General features: G+C 52.1%; 1 protein-coding gene across 1 annotated transcript in view; it reads right to left on the bottom strand.

Moving 5' to 3' along the window:
- Positions 1-19,189, bottom strand: part of ERGIC1 (endoplasmic reticulum-golgi intermediate compartment 1) — a 110,070-nt gene that overhangs the window by 7,543 nt on the left and 83,338 nt on the right. Inside the window, exons 6-9 of the mRNA XM_059917683.1 lie at positions 16,921-17,025; positions 12,262-12,322; positions 7,974-8,074; positions 5,334-5,456 (exon numbers count right to left, since the gene is read on the bottom strand). Of these exons, the coding sequence (XP_059773666.1) occupies positions 5,334-5,456; positions 7,974-8,074; positions 12,262-12,322; positions 16,921-17,025 (390 nt within the window). The remainder of the gene's footprint in view (positions 1-5,333; positions 5,457-7,973; positions 8,075-12,261; positions 12,323-16,920; positions 17,026-19,189) is intronic.

Here is a 19,189-nt window from a genome sequence, read left to right as displayed (position 1 = left end):
GAGGGACCCACTTGTCGAAGGTCACACAGCTACCAAGTAGGCAAGGGAGACGAGCATCCAGGTCTCGGAGGCTGCAAAGGGCCTGTTTTTTCCTGTTCCTTCACCCTGCTTCTCCCCCACCTGAAGGCTCCCCTCAGTTCCCATCTGCGTGCCTGGAGGGCTTCTTTATACTTTGTTTTCTCGGCTCTGTTAAGTCTTACATATCAAATGTCCTAAAGGTAAGGGGTCTCCCTCAGGGAAGTTTACGAAGTAAGACGCTGTGTGGCTGCAAAAATAAGTGTAGTTTATAAAATGGAGCCCATGCCTTTCTAATATTCCTTATTCGTCTCAGAACCTGCCCTAGAAAAGCAAGTACCAGGAGTTCCTGTTCCAACTGGTGATATCGGTGTTCAGACTCAGTTGGAGCAATCAGTCCCTGGTACACAACCTTCTGAAAGAACTAGCTTTGCTCAAATGTCCAGAAGGACCAGAGCGGAAGTGTTTTTTTTACATACACATTTCCAGGCCTGAATAACAGGGCTGCTAATTTGGGTTCTGTTCTGCTCCTCAGATAATAATAGAAATTGTCTTGTGGGGACCGGACCAAGGTGTACACCCTCCACGTGTCTGCTCACTGTTTCACACCCACTTATCACCTGCCCGGGCTATGCCAGGTCTGGAGAGCAGAGGTGACTGAGAGCCAGCTCTCCTTCCTGGAGCTCTCAGTCCTGGGAAGAGAGACACACCGAGGAAAGCCCAAGTAGGAGAGAATAGAGGGTCTGAAGCGGCTGTTGTATCAGTCCAGCTACCAAGCTGGTCTTTTCCCAACTCACACAGTCTCAGACGTAAAACCTTCTCAGTTTTAAGTTTGTCTCCTCTCAGTTTTTTGGTTTTGTTTTTAACCATCCTATGTGCCCCCCACTCCACACACCTGCTGCCTTTTGTCAATGGAAAATCTTTGCAGGTGTCCCAAACAGATGAGTGAAAGGTAATCAGATAAGGGCAGGAAAACCTGCGCACCACCAGCCAACCAGTCTTAGATGGACAGTTTGCTTTTTTTATGGCTTGCATGGGCATGACTGTGATGTTATCACACATGCTCATAATATTGCCTTGTTTCCTGCTATAATATTTCTTCTTGATTCCCAGGACAGAAGTCACTGTATCAAATGATCCTTGTGTCCTATCAAGGGCTCCATGGCTTCTAGGGGCTCTGTTGTTGGAACATCCTTGAGAGCCTTTGTTTTGGAAAATGAAGGCTCTCAAGCTGGTGATGGGAGGATATGGCAGAGGCAAGTCTGGGCATCAAGTCTCAGCCTTGACTTTATTGGCTGTGAGATCTTGGAAGAGTTTCTTTACCTCTCTGGGCCTCAGTTAATTCATATCTAAAAGAGGAATGATATCATCTACCTTGGAGGGTTCCTGGGAGGGTTAAAGGAGAGGACTGTAAAATTACCTGGCACCTAGTAGATGCTTAATAAGTGCAGCTATATGATCACTTCTTTAAGCAGCTATCCCTTGTATACTTCTAAGCACCTACATCCAGGCCAAGTCCTGTGCCAGATGCTAGGGACACAGAGGTGAGTCGGGCCTGGAGCTCATCATAATCAGGCCTGGCAACTGTGAGATGCAATCTAAACTTTGGGGGATTATTTCACTGGCAAAGAGCACCTCGAGGGCAGGGATGATGTCTAACTCAGCTAACCCTGTTATCCAACGGGGGCGTGTCATCATAACCAGGTGCTACTTTTTTGTGGACAAAAACTGTCATGGCCATACTGACCCAGTTTGGTACTTGGTGACTTCTGGTTGCTCCCCACAAATAGAATAAAACACACACAAGGAAAGTGATGTGACACCTCCAAAGCCACCCGATCTGTCACCACCACCCACTTGAAGGCCATCTCCAAAAAGGGGCTTCAGCAAGTGGCAGGGGTAGGGGACAAATGTGCATGTGTGGGAGGGGGCACTTTGAAAAGGATCCCTTTCATGGTGTTAAACACCATCTGTTTTATTCTCTCAGTGGTGGAATTTTCTGGAACAGCACAAAGTGGAGGTCTGAGCAAGGTGCCCTGGGTGTCCAGAGACAGGAGCCCGGGCAGCCTGCTGGAGGCTTCCAGGAGGAGGGCGTCCCCTCTGTTCAGGCAGGGCATGAAGAAAAGGTCCTTTCCAGACCAGAAGAGCCTGGAAGGGGCAACCCTGACTAAGCCAGGTGCTTGTTACTTAGAATGCCTCTCCCCTCCACACCCACTCCCCCGCCCCTGGCTGCACCCACCCCTCATTCCAGCCCACCCACAGCTGCCGCCGCAGCCCTGCGGCCGCCACATGACGACATCCTGGCCTAAGCCCCTCTTCAGCAGCCCCTCTGAGGAGCTATTTGCAGAGGCCCCCAATGCACACGAGTGTTCGATTTCATAAAGAGAGAAAGAGAAGTCACAGCAGGTGCCTCCACTTCCATCCCACCTCCACCCTGCCCGGCGAGGGCTCCCGGGGGTCTTTGTGCTTGTGTGTCCGCGTGCAAGCGTCATCCCCACATCTGCCGCCCTGTGACAGAGGCCTCTGAAGCTCCACAATGACGCCATCTGCCAGGGACAGCCGGCTGGCTCACTCTGGGCTGACCCCACGGTTGTCGTGGCAACCAAAATGGCAGCATGGGGCCTTCAGAAAAACCACCAGGCTAATGACGTCAGGAGGTTCCCCGCAGCACGGCCCCCACTCAGGTGGAGGTGGGCAGGGCGGGGGTGGAGGAGGGGCTGGTGGCCAAAGGGAGGAGGAGAAGGCCTCTGGGTGATGCAGGACGGGCTCTTCCCCTGGGATTTTTGGGACCTCCAGCTCTCAGAATTCCTTCCCCATTGAAAGAAGCCACATGGCCTTCACAAGACACGCTATGTTGGGCACCCTGGCATGTATTATTCCCTTTGCTAAGACCCTCTCTCCCTCACTCACCAGTCTAAAAAACGTCTCCTCACCCTTCAAGACCCATCTTGGGGTTTCCTTCTCTGAACCTTCCAAACAGAAGGGAGTCTGCCACTGGGGTACCTGGTGCACAGCTCCATCGGAGCCCTTGCTGGATGGGACTGCAGTTCTGTGTGCTCGCCCATCTCCCCCACCAGCTGCGGAGCAGCTTAAGAGCAGGGATTGCATCTAACTTGCTATCCCTGCTGCAAAGCACAGGGCCTGGCGCATGGTAAAGTTTAGCAAACATTTAGCAAATAAATGAAGTCGCTTCATTTCTCAGCCACTTGCCAAGGGATCTCAACACTCAGCGCCTCAGCTGTCTGGAATGCAGGGGAAACAGGAAGGGGGCCATGAAGATCCTTCCCGACCCTATAGTGAGGTGTGGGCACAGGGGTTTCTCCGCCACCATCAAGGCCGCAGACCCCAGGGCCTCTGAGATGCAGACCACGCCCACACAGGGGTGCCTCCTTGTGTCTTCGCTTCTGTCCAATTTTGGGTATGCAGTAGGAGTACTGGCTGAGAATCAGCGCCAAGACCCACTTAGTGTGCTACCCTGTGGGGCCTTGGGTAGAATCACTTGCTCACAGATTCCCTGATTTGGAGCCAAAGGGTTAGTATGTATCCCTCCAAAGTGGCTGACCCCATTTACACCAGAGTGTATACACAGGTCCCCTTGCTTTGCATCCTCCCAATCTTTACAGTGGCAGGTCTTTAATTTCTGCCAGTCTGATAGGATTGAATTGGGTTGTTTTGAATCTCATTCCTCCAATTTCTAGTAAACTTGGGCGTCTTTCCACTGCCAGTGTGGTCTCTTCTGTCAATGGTCAAGTCCTTACCTATTTTCTTTTTGGTCACTTTTTCTTACTGATTTGTAGAAAATTTTTTTTTTTTTTTAACGTATAAATTCTGAAGCATACTTCTTCCTTATATGTGTGGCAAATATCTTCTCCCAATCTGTGTCTGGTGTTTTAGCTTTATGTTAGGTGCCCTTGGTCGATCAGAAGTTTCAAATTTTTATGGAGTCAGAGAACAGTAAAAGGCCATTTTGAGGCTCATATAAGCACCAAATTTTGACACCCTTTGTATCCACATGGCTTTCTATAATTTCAGAGCTTCCCTTTCGTAATCTGCTTTGAGTCCCACGAGGCCCTGGGAGGTAGGAAAAGTGAGGACTGTTATTCCTATTTCATCAATTATAAGATGGAGACCTTGTAGTGGACATCTGGCCTTTTGGCCGCCTAGCATTCAGTCTTTTCTGTTCTGGTAACTGGTCTCTGATTTTTCTCTTGGGGAACCCCACCCCCTCGTAATCTTTGTTCTTGCAGTCTGGGTGGGGCTGGCCAACTGGAGCACACCATTCATTCTCCAGGCCACAAGGATAGCATGGGACCTGAGCCAGGCCAATGACAGTGCCATTCTATCCAAAACTTGGGGTAGGATTACTGAGAAAGAGGTACTTTCTACTGGTAAATTTTATGTGAAAATGAAGCCAGTACAGAGGAGAGCAGGATGAAGAGAGACCTATTCCAGACATTTGTACCTGTATCTAGCCATACCTGAAGCCCACTTATCCTTCAAGCCAGTTTGATGTGGGGTCCTGTCTCTTCTGTAACAGAGTCCTAATACAGATCTAGTCAGAGCAGAAAATGAAAGTGCCAAGGCTGGACACCTAATTCTGAATCATTATTAAAAGTATGAAGAGGTAGAAAAGCAGTTTCTAAATCTAAGAGGGAGGGAAAATCACCTCATCTCTTCCAGCTTCACTGACTCTGGCTTACAGAATTTCTCCAGGCCTCTTGGTTGGAGCAGGGCACTGTGACCTGGCTGTTCTGACCCCAAGGACATTTTCAATGGGAAGCCAGGATAGTCCCTGATAGAAATAGTCAGCATCAAAGAAAACTGACATCAGCTTGAAGCTGCCTCACAGAAGATTGGACTTGGCGGAGACAATGGCAAAAAAAGAAAAAAGAGAACAGGCAGGAAGGAAAGAAAGAAAAAAACATGACAATATCAGCAGCTAGAGTTAGAAAATAGACATGGAAAAAAATGAGTGAAATCTTCACTGTAAAACTTACACAGGAAAGGATAAGCCCTGCTAAGAATAATTTCCATAAAAATAAAAAACTGGAGAAAATCAGGAACATCTAACTGAGCCATATAAAGATGGAATTGCTTAAGGAACGAAGTGATTGAGTGGCATTCCCCTCTGGAGAAGATTTTCTTGATGAAATGCCATCAATATTGATGTGCTTCTGATGACATTTCTAAACATCCTAGAGGTCCCAGCCTTGTGTGGACAGGCTGAGCCCCGAGCCCTGTGGGCTGCATCCTGCTTCTTGGAGAACCGGTTGGGGTGCCAGGAGAAGGAGCTCACAGCAGGCACCCCGCCCACTCACCGTGGTGATGAACCTGTACAGAGGCTGCCGTCTCTCCGTGTACTTGACCGTGATGGGGCTTAGGTCATAGCGGAACCAGATGGCGGGGATGATGCGGCCAGTGTGGCTGTAGGCGACGTACTCCTGGGATGGAAGAAGAGCGAACAGGGGACCAGGATGTGAGACTCAGGCTCAAACCGTGTCGCATGGGGGGATGGGGGGGTGGGTGGCAGAGGGTCCCTGGAAACCCACAAGAACGGGCTCTTCTCCCTCCCTCCCCCTGCAGAGCCAGGCTCCACGGACCCCTCCTCTCACACCCTTCCCCCCAGTAGCTCTGCCATCAGCACCTGGATGGCCACCATTCACTGGGAGCATTTTGGACCCTTTGGGCTGCTTGGAAATGGACTGCATGACCTCGGAAGCAGCACCAGAATCAAAATAGGAGAGCAGAGCTGTCAAAGGACAAGCGTGAGTGGGCTCAGTTTGAGTAAAGGCCTATTTCTCCCTTCAACTCCTGGGCCATGCAGAATCCATTTGTTTATTCAGTGATAGTTCACTGAGCACTTCTCCTGTGTGCTGGCCCCTTGCTGGTTGCTGGGGACCCTGAGGGGAGTACGCCCTGCCCCATCCCCAGAGGGACCCACAGTCTGGAGAAGGAGGCACGTAAAAATATGTGCAATACTGCAGCACCATGAACGAATGGCCCAATCTCCGCAGGGGTGTCTGGACAGCTTGGCCAGGAGGGGACAGTCTTCATGACATCCTGAGGGGGGTGTGTGTGTGTGAGAGAGAGAGAGATGTGGGGAGTAAGCTTCTTCAAAGAAGGAACACACAGAACTGGAAAGTCAGAGGGCACAGCCCCACCACAAGCCTTCCTCAGAAGGCACCGGCCGGGACTCCAAGGATGCCAAGGGGCTGAATTAACAGTGCATCCACTTCAGGATGCTGAAAACCTCTCGGTTAGTCTCATTTGTCCTCAGCAACTGGAGACCAAACTTTAGCCCCAACCCCAAATGTTAAGGCCCAAGCCCTGCAGCTTCTCCAAGGACAACCCTGAAACTTGCCTCCTCTGTTGGATTGCCACCCACCCCGACGGGCGCAGCCTCACGCGCTCACAGGGCAGGCCGGGGCTGAGGCCGCAGAGAGAGCTGAGCAAGCTGTCCTGGCTGCTGGGCCTTTGCCAAAGCCTCAAGGGAAGGAGCCTTGGGCAAAACAAGATCAGCTTTCTCCAGGGAGAGCTCATGGGGCAGGGTGACTGTCTGGGTCACAGCCCAGAGCTGAGGGACACAGGAAAATAATAAAAAATAGCAGCAGTAGGTACCATTTGCCAAAGCCTTCTTTGTGGGTTCGGTGGTTTTAAAAACACTGCCTCATTTGACAGCGACCTTATGAGGTGGGCACCATCCCCGTTTTACACATGAGTAAACTGAGGCACAGAGCGGTTATGTGACTCGTCCCAGGTGACAGAGCTGGTGAGTGACCGAGCCAGGTTTGAAACGGAAGTTTGCTCCACAGCCCACACTCTTTCTGTTCACACTGCTTCCACCTTCTCCCATCTGTCAGATGCTGTCAGCACTTGAGGGTTCCAGTGAGATGCCCGCCAAGAAACAGGACCCCTCTGCCTCGGAGAGTTACACCAGAGCATCAGTGCAGGTGGAGCAGAGTAAAGGGACCCCAAGTCACCCAAGAGAGAGTAGCTCCCAGCCTGGCAGACTCAGAGGCCCCTGGTTCAGACTGAATATGTGATGTGATCAAGAGACCAGGTTTTGGAGCTGGAGGAGAAGCTGGTTCTAATCCCCATTCAGCCATGTTATAGCTCCAGGACCACCTCTCAGTGCCTCAGTGGCCAAATCTGTAAAATGGGGACAATAATAGTCCCAACGTCAGAGCTGTCTTGATGACTGAAAAAGATGGTGGAGGTAGAGAGCTTAGCATAATGTGCAGCCCATGGTAAGTAATCCATAAATGATAGCTACTACTCTTACTATTAATTAGAGCCAAACAATATATCACCTTAAGGGGTCTGGGCGGTCCTGGAACAGAAAAAGAAGGAGAGTCCTGGTGTAAAGGGGTCTACTGGGGGTGCCTCAACCAATGGGCTTCAAGCATTCATGTCCCATGGCAGGGTCATCTCCGGGGAGACTGAGGCTGTCTTGGCTTGAAACCACTGTCTGTCACCCCATTCTGCTGGCTCTGACTGTGCTTTGCTTCCCACCAAGGCCTGCCTGCTTCTCCGTGAATTTGAGTATTGGGGTCCTGGGACATACCTGTTAACCAACAGCCATCTGGTGTAATTCCAGAGCCTCATGATTCTGGATAACGAGCTTGTGCCCCACGAACCAGAGCATCTGTTGTGGGCTAACCAATCAGGGTCCCGTGCCTGAATGACCAGGGCCAGATACAGGGCGGTGGAGATGTCTGCAAGCCCTAGACCTTTGGGACAGACCACCTGCCTGCTCTTTCTCCAACAGATCACACCCTATGTCCCGGTTCGATTTCGTCCCCTTGACTCTGAGACTGGCCTCCCATCTTTGCCCAGGGTAGATCACCCTTCCAGGAAAGGCCCATTGAAGGGAATCAGAGGAGATCACGCCCAGACACTTGTCACCTCGGCTCTCAGCCAGCAGAGGGCGCGATTGCACGCAGTTGCCACCCGTGTACCTTGTTGGCCACCGTGTACTGATAAGAGTACCGTTGCTTGCCACTCTTGTCCTCGTAAACCGTGGGCACGATCTTCAAGATGTAGTCGTGGGAGGCGAGGGCTGTGGGAAGGACACAGCAGCATGAGGCAGGGGGACGGGTACTGCCCGGCCGGCAGCTCGTTTCAACCCTAAACCTGCTTGGCATTGCGGGGGGCGGAGAGGTACTCAGTTTGCACAATTTCACCACCAAACGACCCCTCTTCATTTCTCCCTTTGGGCACCAGGAATTGAAAGACTCCATCGGTCAGGATCTTTACTCCTGCACGGTATATAATGTTAAATTCTAGTAACAACCCTAATGTCCATCAACAGGGCAGCTGTTGAGGAGGGGGTGTGGAAGAGGCCACTCTCCAAGTGGGTATCACTGAGTGAAAAGAACTAAGTTATGGACCAGGGTGAATAACATGTTTCCATGTATTGGGGGCAGGGAAGACTCACTCCTCTACATGCGTGAAGAATGTAGAGAAGAATTTTCTGAAAAGATGCCCAAGAAACTATTAGCAGCTTTAGCCTCTGGTGGGGGGCAGGACAGGAGGCAGGATTTGATAAAGGTCACATTTTACTGTGCACCCTCTCGTCCTGTTTGAATATTGTTACTTTTGGAAAAAAAACTGGGTTCAAGTTTTAAAAAAGAATCCACCCACCAGAAAAACTGCACCTATCTATAATGACTGATTAATTTCTTTCCCCATTTTCAATTAATGGGAGATTAGTTCTTCCTCCACCTGGTCCTGTCATATTCCACTGTAACTCTTACCCCTTCCCCACTGGATAGGGGAGACTGCGGAGGGCAGGGACTGAGCCTTACTCATCTCTGTGTCCCTAGAACCCTGCACAAGGTCTGGTACAAAGTGGACAGTGGCAAATGCTTATTGAATGAATGAATGGATGGAGGGCTGACTGGACAGAGGCATGAATAGAAGAACAGATGAATCAGCTTCTGATAAGCATGAGGTAACCGGAATCAAACACTAGGCTGATAGAATGCTGGCCCAAAGTTGCTAAATAGCATCCCGGGAAAGGTGATATTCCCTTGGGCCTTCTGGGATGCTGGGAGAAGCTCACAGACCCCTCTATTGCTGCCTTGTAGAATCTCGGGTCAGGGACCACGCAGCTAAAACAACACGGATTCAGGCTTGTGGGCTCTAATCCTGGTCTCCTGGCTGAGTCAGTCCTGAGTCCTTGGACTCATCTTCTGTGAAAGGGTAGGGGATGTAGATGGTGTTCACAGCCTCTTCCTGCCAACACTGCGTCTTGGTAAGGAAAGGGCGGTGTTTCTTGAACCCTCTTGAGATCTGACTCCTCTAAAAACCTGGGGAAAGTCCTGCAGCCTCAGGGCTAAGCCCATGAAGACCCCAACATCTCTCCGCTCAACCCCGCCGGTGCTCAGATTGTCAGGAGCACTAGGGCCACCCAGGATTTAAAAGGCAGACACCTGGGCCTCACCCCAAGGGTTCTGCTCAGTGGGTCTGGGGTGGGGCTCAGAATCTGCATTTTAAGCCAGGAGCGCAAAGACCACACTTGAAATACGGAGTTCCAAATGCCCATGGCCCTGCGTTAAAAACCTGAAGGAACGAGAGAGTGAATGCCTTATGAAAATCACACCTGTAATAGTTCTGTTCAAATTTTAAAACACACAGATGATCGTAAAGAAAAAAAATAAATATCACCCACAAAGCCACCCTCCACAGAAAATCGGAGATTTGCATTCTCATGTATACACTGCTAGACTTCTATTTATACTTATATTTCTATTTCCCTAAACGTAAATATAAAATTGGATCATACTGAACCTTCCTCTGAGAACTGAACACCGCAGACGCTGTTTCAGGTCTAAGATACAGCGTTAAGGTCTACGGCATTGGTTTTATCCATCGCCGTATCCCCTTGCACAGCGCCTGGCACATAGCAGGTGCTCAATAGCTGCTTGCTGCCTGAACACCAGTGAGGTTCTGACACATCACGGTCACTGCACTCATCCCCCAGCAAGGCCATGCACAGTGTGCTCAACCAGGCCCCTGGGGCCAGACACTGACGCTGCGGCTCATTTTCACTCTTATAAACAATGACCTAAATGACCATTATTTCCCTAAATCCTTGCACACTCTCTTATTTGTTTCCTTAGCTTACTCTCCTCTAAGTAGAATTGATGACTCAAAGGCAATAACCAATTTTAAGGCCTTTGGTACAGTAGAGTCACTGCCAGTATCTTCAAACAGAGTGGTCTGTGCCTGGAAGAAAAACAGGTGTGTTGCTAGGCATGGGGGTTACTCTACAAAAGGTGGTCAGGGAGGGTCTCTCTGACGTGGTGGCATTTGAGCTGAGACCTGAATGACAAGAAGCAGCCCCACATGGGGGACCTGGAAGCAGAGGGACAAGCGGCGGGGACGGGGCGGGGGGTGGTACCGGGCTTGAGAGCTGAGGAAATGAGAGCCCGCTCTACCCCGGCTGTCTGGTGCATCTCATGCAACTCTCTTTCTACTGAAGCCAGCCTGAGATGGCTTTCGTCAGTAGTCCGGGAGCAGGAAAGGTTTTCTGCCCACACCCTCCATCAGCTTGCACACCCTGGGTCCTTCCTAGCTTGATCTTCTTCCAATATCAGGCAGCTAAGAGGTCCAGGCACCTGCAAGCAGGTGGGGACAGGTCCCTTGGGACAACACGCTGCCCGCATGCAGAACCACAATGAACACCCTACTATACGAAGAATCGTCTCCCTCCAGTATAATCAGACATCTGCGTGAAAACCAGGGGGCGCAGTTACACACTGACATGCTGTGGGAAGCAGCATGAGTGGGTACGGTCCCAGCTGGGAAGCAACACGGTAAATGTAAAGCAAGTCTTGTAAATATCAGAGGCGTTACTGCAATGGTGAAAAGGTAGAGACCACAGACGTTTTCCATGAAAAGACAGTGCCTTAAAGCACAGCAGAGCTGCTAGATGGGCAACCGTGCCTCCATTACCAGTGGAAAAACTGTACACGAATTGTGGTTATGATATAACACCAGGCACAAAAATCAGAAGGTAAGCTGCTTGGAAAAAATGACTTCTGCTCACAGGCAAGGATTCCCAGGGACACGGAGAAATGAGAAGCTTGATTTGTTGGGGCAGGTCATGGAGGGTAGTTCTCTTTTGCTTGGATTATCCCAATTCCATTCCATGCTTAGGCTGGTAGAGAGTACAGGCACACCTCGTTTCATTGCTTCACTTTATTGCCCGTCAAAGACACTGTGTTTTTGTTTTTTTTTTTTTTACAAATTGAAGGTTTGTGGTAACCCTGTGTTGTCAGATGATGGTTAGCATTTTTTAGCAATAAAGTATTTTTAAATTAAGGTATTTACATTGTTTTTAAAGACATAATGCTACTGCACACTAAATAGACTTCAGTGTAGTGTAAACATAAATTTCCTATGTACTGGGAAACCAAAAAATTCATGTGATTTGTTTTATTGCAATATTCACTTCACTGAGGTGGCCTGGAACTGATCCCATAATGTCTCCGAGGTCTGCCTGTGAATGTATTTTAAGAAATGACTAAGGACATATGGGTGAAAAGGTGAGCTTAGGTGAGGAAATAAGAAAAGTCTTGGTAACCTGTCCTACAGGACCCAGTGGGTGGATCCGCTTGAGCAGACAGACCTCCCAGGCCCGTTCTGTGCAAGGCCCCACGTGCGTCGGCACAGGTGTGTAGGTATGTGTGCTCTTCTGCAGGTCTGTAAAGACGTGGCACGCTCTTTAATCTGGGCCAAGGTGCCAGGGAGCCCAGCGGGGAGGAGGCTCAGGGAGGGGCCATTCGTGGGTGGGAGGGGCTGAAGCAGGAGGAGGGGGTGGGGTGGGGGGCAGCCCAGGTAGCCAGATCTGGCTGAGCCACCCACAGCCCTGTTCTCACGGTGCCACTTGGAGCCAGGATGAATTCTGGCTCTGTCACCACTCCCTGTGGGATCTAGGGTGATTATCTCAACTGACTACAATTATGTGGCAGTAATGATAATAGTAATGATAACATCCGGTATTCATGGAGCAGTGATGATGTGCCTAGGACTGCCACGACAAGTCACTTTTCTTCCCTTCTCTGTGAGATGGGGATAGTTCCACTTCCTCATAGGCTAGCTGCGGGAATGAAGCATTAACAGCTTGGCTTACAGCGAGGGCTTGGTAAACGTTCCCTCCTTCTCCGCCCTGTTCCCTCCCTGCTGCACTGGGAATCTTGGGGCAGAAAGCTGTTCCCAGTGTGGGTATGGGGTACATACGGTTGGAGGTGAGTCTGTCTGCTCCCCCGAGAGCGTTGAAAGCTCCGTGGACGTTCTGGACCTGTGGAGAAGCACAGTGAGGGACTGACCCCAGGATGCTACCACCTCTAGGCTTGGTCCTGGCTGTGGGAGAATGGCCAGGTGCAACCTGGTCGAGGGACCTTACTCATGTGTAAAACAGGCATCCCGCATGGTCTGTCTCGTAGAGAGGTTGTGGGGAGCAAGATACAGACGCGGCAGAGGCCCGACACATGGTAGGCACTAGTTTGCTTCCCGTCTTGAGCACTTACTATGAGACACTCAGTCCTGGGTACTTAGCATCATCTCATTTAATGCCCCTAATGGTGGACCATGGGCCCATTTTACAGAAGAGCAAACCAAAGCTTGGAGAAGCACCAAAATTTGTCCAGCATCCCACAACTGCTAAGTGGCTGAATTGAACTCTGAATTCAGGTCTGTCTGACCTCAAGCCTACATGGAATGGCTCTTTCCATTAAGGCACACAGAAAACTCAAGCAAAGGCAGAGCTGTGTCCCAGCATGCTCCTCCTGAGACCCCCACAGCCCTCTGAAAGAGGACCCAGGGCTGCTGGCCTCCGACCCTGCCTGCTGTGGGGAACATATAGCAGTTGTGAAGACACTCCTCCTCACGGCAGCCGGCCCAGCTGTGTCCCCCTGGCAGGGGCTGAAGGCCACGTTCCACCTCTCCTCTGAGGACAACGGGGAACCACGTCAGCCTCAAGGAGAATCTAAAGCAGGACAAAGTATGCCCGATACATGGAGCATGTCATCACAGGCATGGTTAACAGGGGCTGCTGGGGTAGGCGTCCTGGAGGGCTTCCTGGGGGAAGTGACACTGACACCAAGATTTGTAGGAAAGTGGGAAGTTAATCACGCCAGCAGCTCATGCAAACACATGAGCCTGGAGACTGAGAAACAGAGCCCGTGTAGCCCTAGAGAGGAAGGGGGTGAGGAGTGGGAAGGGAAGAGGTCAGAGAGGTAGGAGGGGACAGGCTCCTGCAGCGAGGGCCACTCCAGGAACAGTGGGTGACCTGACCCTGATCCTGGTCTCAGGTCGCTGATTTTATCGAGCACTTAACAGAACTGCGCACTCTCAAGAAGCTCAAAGGAAAGCTTGTCCATTGCTGCCTCGGGATTGACTGTCTAAAGACTTGGTTTCTAACCCAAGAGGACAGTGGCTGTAGAGGCAAGAGTGCTAGAATAGTCCCTCACATCGTTGCATGTCAGGGTTTTATCTGACATTCACTTGTATGATTATTTGATTAATTTCTGTCCTCCCCTCTAGACTATACGATACTTCACGTGGGCAGGGACCACGCTCATCCTCGCCGATATGTGCAAGGCCTGGCACATAGTAGGTGCTCAATAATTATTTGTTGAATGGATGATGGATGAATAGATAAATCCTCAGCTAAGTGTTCTACATCTTTAAAAAATCCTATTTCCGCCATAAGGGCCAAGCAGAAGGCTGTTACTGTCCTGTTCTGTAGCAGCAGACAGCAATGCAAGGCTGCCCATGTCCCTCCCCTGTCCTTCCTCCCTTCTCCTCCTGCCCCCTGGCCTTGGCTGTAGCCCTTTCCTCACCTCCCTACCTGCAGTCTTGCCTCACAGCCAGTCTTCCACACGGCAGGTGGGTGCTCTTTCTATGACACCCACCTGCCTGGGTCAGCCCCCACCTTCCTAAACCTACTGTGGGTCTCTCGCTCCACCTAAAACTCTGCTCCCCCCTCCAGATGGACACTGCTGAGCCCTCTCTGCTGACTCTGAGGAGCCTCTGGCATCTCATGTACAGAATATCATTCTGATGTCATGGACACTTGCTGATCCATTTTTTCTGAAAGTGACCTTTTCTGTGAAAATGACTGGTTGGATGTGCCATAGAGTGGGTTCTCTAGGAGAGGGGTGATATGCAAGACTGCCCTGTCCTGTGCTTGGCCAAATCCTTCTCACCCTTTAGCGCGTGGCTTAGATGTCACCTCCTCAGGGAAGCCCTCCCTGACCTCCCAGGCTTGGGGGTACCCCGCCCCCACCTCCACATCACTGTCCCGAATCCTAGGCTTCTCTTGTCCCTTGTAACTACGTTTATTTACATTTAATCTCTTCTTCACTTGAGGGCAAGAATCCTGTATGGTTTATCCACCGTTGTTGCCCCAGAGCCTTGCACAGAGCCTGGCGCAGAGCAGAAATTTTGAGGGGGGTCTGATGAATCCATGAACCTATGAGGCACAGTCAAAGAAGACCCGGGGCCAGACACACCTGGTTTTCAAGCTATATGACTCTGGGCAAGTTACTGAACTTCTCTGACCCTGTTTCATCCTCAGGAAAAATAAATGCCACCCAGCATCCTTCAGGGAGTTCTTGTGAGGGTTAAACAAAGGGTCATCTAAACACTGCTCTCTAGGTGAGAAAGTGCAGGCTTCAGTGCAGGCTGAAGAGGTCAAAAGTTCCCATGAGGAAGGAGTGTGGATTCTGGTGGTGCTGCCAGTGAGATGCACGGCCCTGGGTCGTGACTCCGGTCTCAGTCTCCCCACGTGCACACTGGGGTTCACAGTGCCTACCTCCCCGGCTGTGTCGAGGATCTGCTGAGCTGGTGGGTTGCAAAGGCAGCTGGGGTGCTGCCCAGTGCTCATATATGGAGGGCCCTCGGCCCTCCACCTGCCTGTGGCTTGTCAGCTCCCATCCCACTGGGGTGGTAAGCACCCCACGTCTGTCTCCCCCATGGCCATGTGAGCCCCTGTGGGCCGGCAGCATCTTACCCTGCAGGGCCTGGTGCAGAATGAGAGCACAGAGGACAACTACAATGGCCATAGCTCATTTCACTGACCGGTTACTCTGTGCCAGGCAATTGTTCTAAGAACTTAACGTGCATTAACTCATTTTATCTTCACTACAATTCTACGAGGCAGGTACAATTGTTGTCCCCATTTTACAGATGAGATAACTGAGGCTTAGCAAGACTAAATAATTTCTCCAAGGTCAGACAACTAGTAAGTGGTGGAGCCAGGATTTGAACCCAGCAAGGCAGGCTGGGGAACCTCCACACAGCAGTCCCTTGGATGGAGAGATGGGAGTTGTGCGTGTGAAGCTTGTGTGAATTCACCTGCAGGAAGTGAGTCCACAGTCCCAGGGCAGGCCGTGCTTCACTGAGTGTGTAGACAGCAAGTCTGGCCCAGGGAGACTGGGACTTCTCTGTTCCTAAGCACCGTCTCCCAGAGGAAATTCTCTGGGGCCTCCAGAAAGGCTGGGAAGGTGATGACCGGGCCACTTGGGCTGGGCAAAGGTGCCCCGGGAACGAAGCACAAGCAACACGAAGGGAGAAAGGAGTGAGAGAGGGCACGGGAGGCGGTCCCCATGGTGCGGCCCGAAGCCAGACTCTGATTCAGACCCAGGCTCTGCACCAGGCTTTACCCTCTCGGTGCCTCAGTTTCCTCACCTGAAAAATGGAGACAATATATAGTATCTACCTCTGGGGCTGCTGAGAGGGTAAAAGAGGATCGTGCTTGTGAAGTAAGGTGCTCAGCACGCACAAAGCATTCAACCAGCATCAACATTCCGGCTGCACATGGACGTCTGCAGCATGTACGGGGGGTGGGGGGAGTGGAGCAGTGCAGGCATGTGTGTGCCTCTGGTTCTGTATGTGAGATGTCCCAGCCGGGTGGGTCTGTGTGTATCTCTGGGTGGTGTGTGTGTGTCCAGTGCGTGGTCTTAGGGAGCATGTATGAGCACACGTGTGTCAGGGCACACTTTTCGGTGTGTGTCTGATGATTGTGTGCGTGAGTCTGAGCAGACGTGTGTGCACACGGTGTCGGAACAGTGTGTATGCGTGTGCCTGTGGGCCTGCGAGGGCCCCGTGCACGGCTCACCGTGCCTGGAGGGCACCCACCCAGCAACCTCAACCAGGAAACAGGATTCTCATCAAGCCAGGCTTGGGGTCAGGAGCTCGGTCGCGATGCCAGCACCACAGCTGGAGTGGTTACTTCCCCTTCTGAGCCTCGATTCCCTCTGTCACGCGGGGTGTGGCAGAATTCCCCTTCAGCACTGTGCTGCTGGGGGTGGAGAGATAGAACATCACAGCTGCCCTGCCCGCAGCTGGCAGAGATCAGGCGGTCAGCGTCTGCTGCCATGGGGAGGAAACTGTCGGGCCGGGCCTGCTGGACGTGGCCCTCTCCATCAAAATCACAACAAGGAGTCTCAGGACACTTCCTTCACGCCTATTCAATGGACATGGGCGCTGACGCTACAGCGGACAGGGCACTGGACTCGAGGCAGACGCCTGCTGGGGGGTCCTGGACAAATGGCTTCTCTGGGCCCAGCTCTAGGTCTGTAAGATGCAGTGCCGCCTCCTGCCTCATGAGGCTGCCCTGGCACAGAGAAAGCACGAGCACTTAGTACTTGCTCATGAAAGCCACTTCCCTCTCCCAGGCCCCGGTCTCAAGCCGAGGTTCCAAGTCGAGTGCAACGTTGATGACATGGCAGCCGCAGGCTCATAAGTAAGGCAGAGGGGTTGTTTGATGGAGCAGAGGCTCGAAGGGCATGACGCCTCTGGAGGGCATCCCTCTACGTCCAGGGAGGACAGAAGGCTCTGGTGATGCAGCCCCTGGACGCCCACCTCCAGCCACCCCATCTGTGCCCCTCTCACCTGCAGCGTGTCCCCAAAGGAGAGCTTGTGGATGACATGGGTCATGTCCGGGTTCTGTGGCTGGGCTGTGGCACTGTGTGTGGACACGTGGAAGTTGCCTGGGACCTGGGGGAGAGATGGAGAGTTTAGGAGTTGCGTCGGCTGCCCCAGAAGGTGGGGTGCAGGGCTTCACCCTGGGGTCAGGTAGATCTGGATTTGGATCCCAGCTTGGCCACTTCCCAGCAGTGGAACTTTGCAGGAGCCTCTGGTTCCTCATCTGTGGAAAGGGGGTGACAACAGTGGCTACCCGAGAGGACTGCTGGGGCTGTGGGTGGGAGGGTGCATGTGAAGGACCCAGCTGGGTGCCTGGCACAAGACCACGGCTCGAAAAGGCAACTGCCCACCATCAACTTCCTGGCTGTTTCCCCCCCCGGGGGGTCGGGGAATGACCTTTAGGCCTGCAGACTAACGAAGCTTCCTTGAACTCCAAATCAACACCGTCACTCACCCAAATCTGCCCCATCACCCTAGACTGGGGGTTCCTTGAAGGCAAGACAACAGCAGCCCACTTTCCTCCCTGGGTCTCAAGGCTGTGCAGAGCGCAGCCAGTGAGAGGTACTGAATGAATGTCTACTCAGTGAACGGCACTGATGGGGCCTCCACGGAGACTCCGGGGGCCTCCCTCCTCTCAGCTGCTCAGACCAACACTTGGTGTCATCCTGGCCCCGTCTTTCTCTCACACTGACGTCCCACCCATCAGGAAATGCTGTCACCTCCACCCTCGAGACGCCCAGCATCTGAGCCCTCAAGCCTCCACTGCCTCCCTAGACCAGACAAGGCGGCAGCCTCCCCACTGGGCTCCAGGCTTCTGCCCTTGGGGTCCCCAGGCCTTTCCCCAACAGTAGCTAGAGGGGGCCTTTTGAACCCAATGTTTGATCCCGTCACCCCTCTGCCCAGGACCCTCCAAGGCTTCCCTTCTCTCGAGTTGAAGCCACATCCTCACGTCCTCTTCTGCTTACTCCCTCTGGCCACGCCAGCCTCCTGCTGCACCGGCAACAGTGCCAGTGTGGTCCTCGGGCCTTTGTGCCTGTGCCCCCTTCCTGGAACCCTTTTCCACATGGCTCTCCCTCAGGCCTCTGCTCTGGGGCCCCACTGACCCCCACATCCCCCAAGCCCCTCACGCTGCTAAAGCACTCAGCATCACCCGCCATCTTATCCTCATCTTGTTCTCATCTGTGTCCTCCAACGAGAATATAAGCTCCATGCTGGCAGGGTTTTTGTCTGATTTGATGCTGTATTCCCCAGGTTCTGGCATAGAGCACGTGCTTAATAAATATGTATGGGATGAATGAAAGAATGAGTAAATGACATTAATCCTTAGAACAGCACTTTTGGCTTTGACACCTGGTAATTCCCATTTTACAGAAAAGGAAACTGAGGCTCAGAGCAGTGAAGAAACTTGCTACGGTCACCTGACAAAACCGCGGCCATCGGACTTCCATGGTGGCGCAGTGGTTAAGAATCCGCCTGCCAACTCAGGGGACACGGGTTCGAGCCCTGGTCCGGGAAGATCCCACATGTCGCGGAGCAACTAAGCCCCTGTGCCACAACTACTGAGCCTGCACTCTACAGCCTGCGAGCCACAACTACTGAGCCCGTGTGCCACAACTACTGAAGCCCGCGCACCTAGAGCCTGTGCTCCACAGCAAGAGAAACCAGCGCAATGAGAAGCCCGCGCAGCACAGCGAAGACCCAACGCAGCCAAAAATAAATAAAAATAAAATAAATAAATTTAAAAAAAAAAAAAAAACCACAGCCATTGACCTCAGCGGCCCTGGGCTGATGGCCACGTGGAGCCAGCCCTTCAGGAGGTGCAAAGCTTGGGAGATAATCCAGACGAAAGCCTGGCCTTGGATGAGCCCCTGGCCTGCTGTGACACAGACTTGGAACAGAAAATGAGACTGCATGACCTACACTGGACCAGAGGGATGCAAAGACTGTGGGAGCCACGGGGGAGGGCCCCCAGCTCAGCTGTGGGTGTTCTCAGGGGAAAGAACACCCTGTGCTAAGGCTCTGAAGATGAGTCTGCATCACTCAGGGATAAGGGGAAAGGCATTTGGGCAGAGGGAACAGCATGAACAAGTATGGAGATCAGAAACTGCCCAGTTGGGCATGTGTAAGAAATTCGAAGAGCTTGGTATTACTGAACCCCGAATAAAAGAGAGGCCTGGGGGAGTGGCCACAGCAGGAAACAAAGAGGCATTAAGAGGGAGGTGGGGCTGTTTAGCAA

Source organism: Balaenoptera ricei, chromosome 3 (assembly GCF_028023285.1).
Source record: "Balaenoptera ricei isolate mBalRic1 chromosome 3, mBalRic1.hap2, whole genome shotgun sequence".
Lineage (NCBI taxonomy): Eukaryota > Metazoa > Chordata > Mammalia > Artiodactyla > Balaenopteridae > Balaenoptera > Balaenoptera ricei.
Note: the sequence above shows the minus strand (reverse complement) of the source record. Positions and strands in the feature narration are given on the sequence as shown.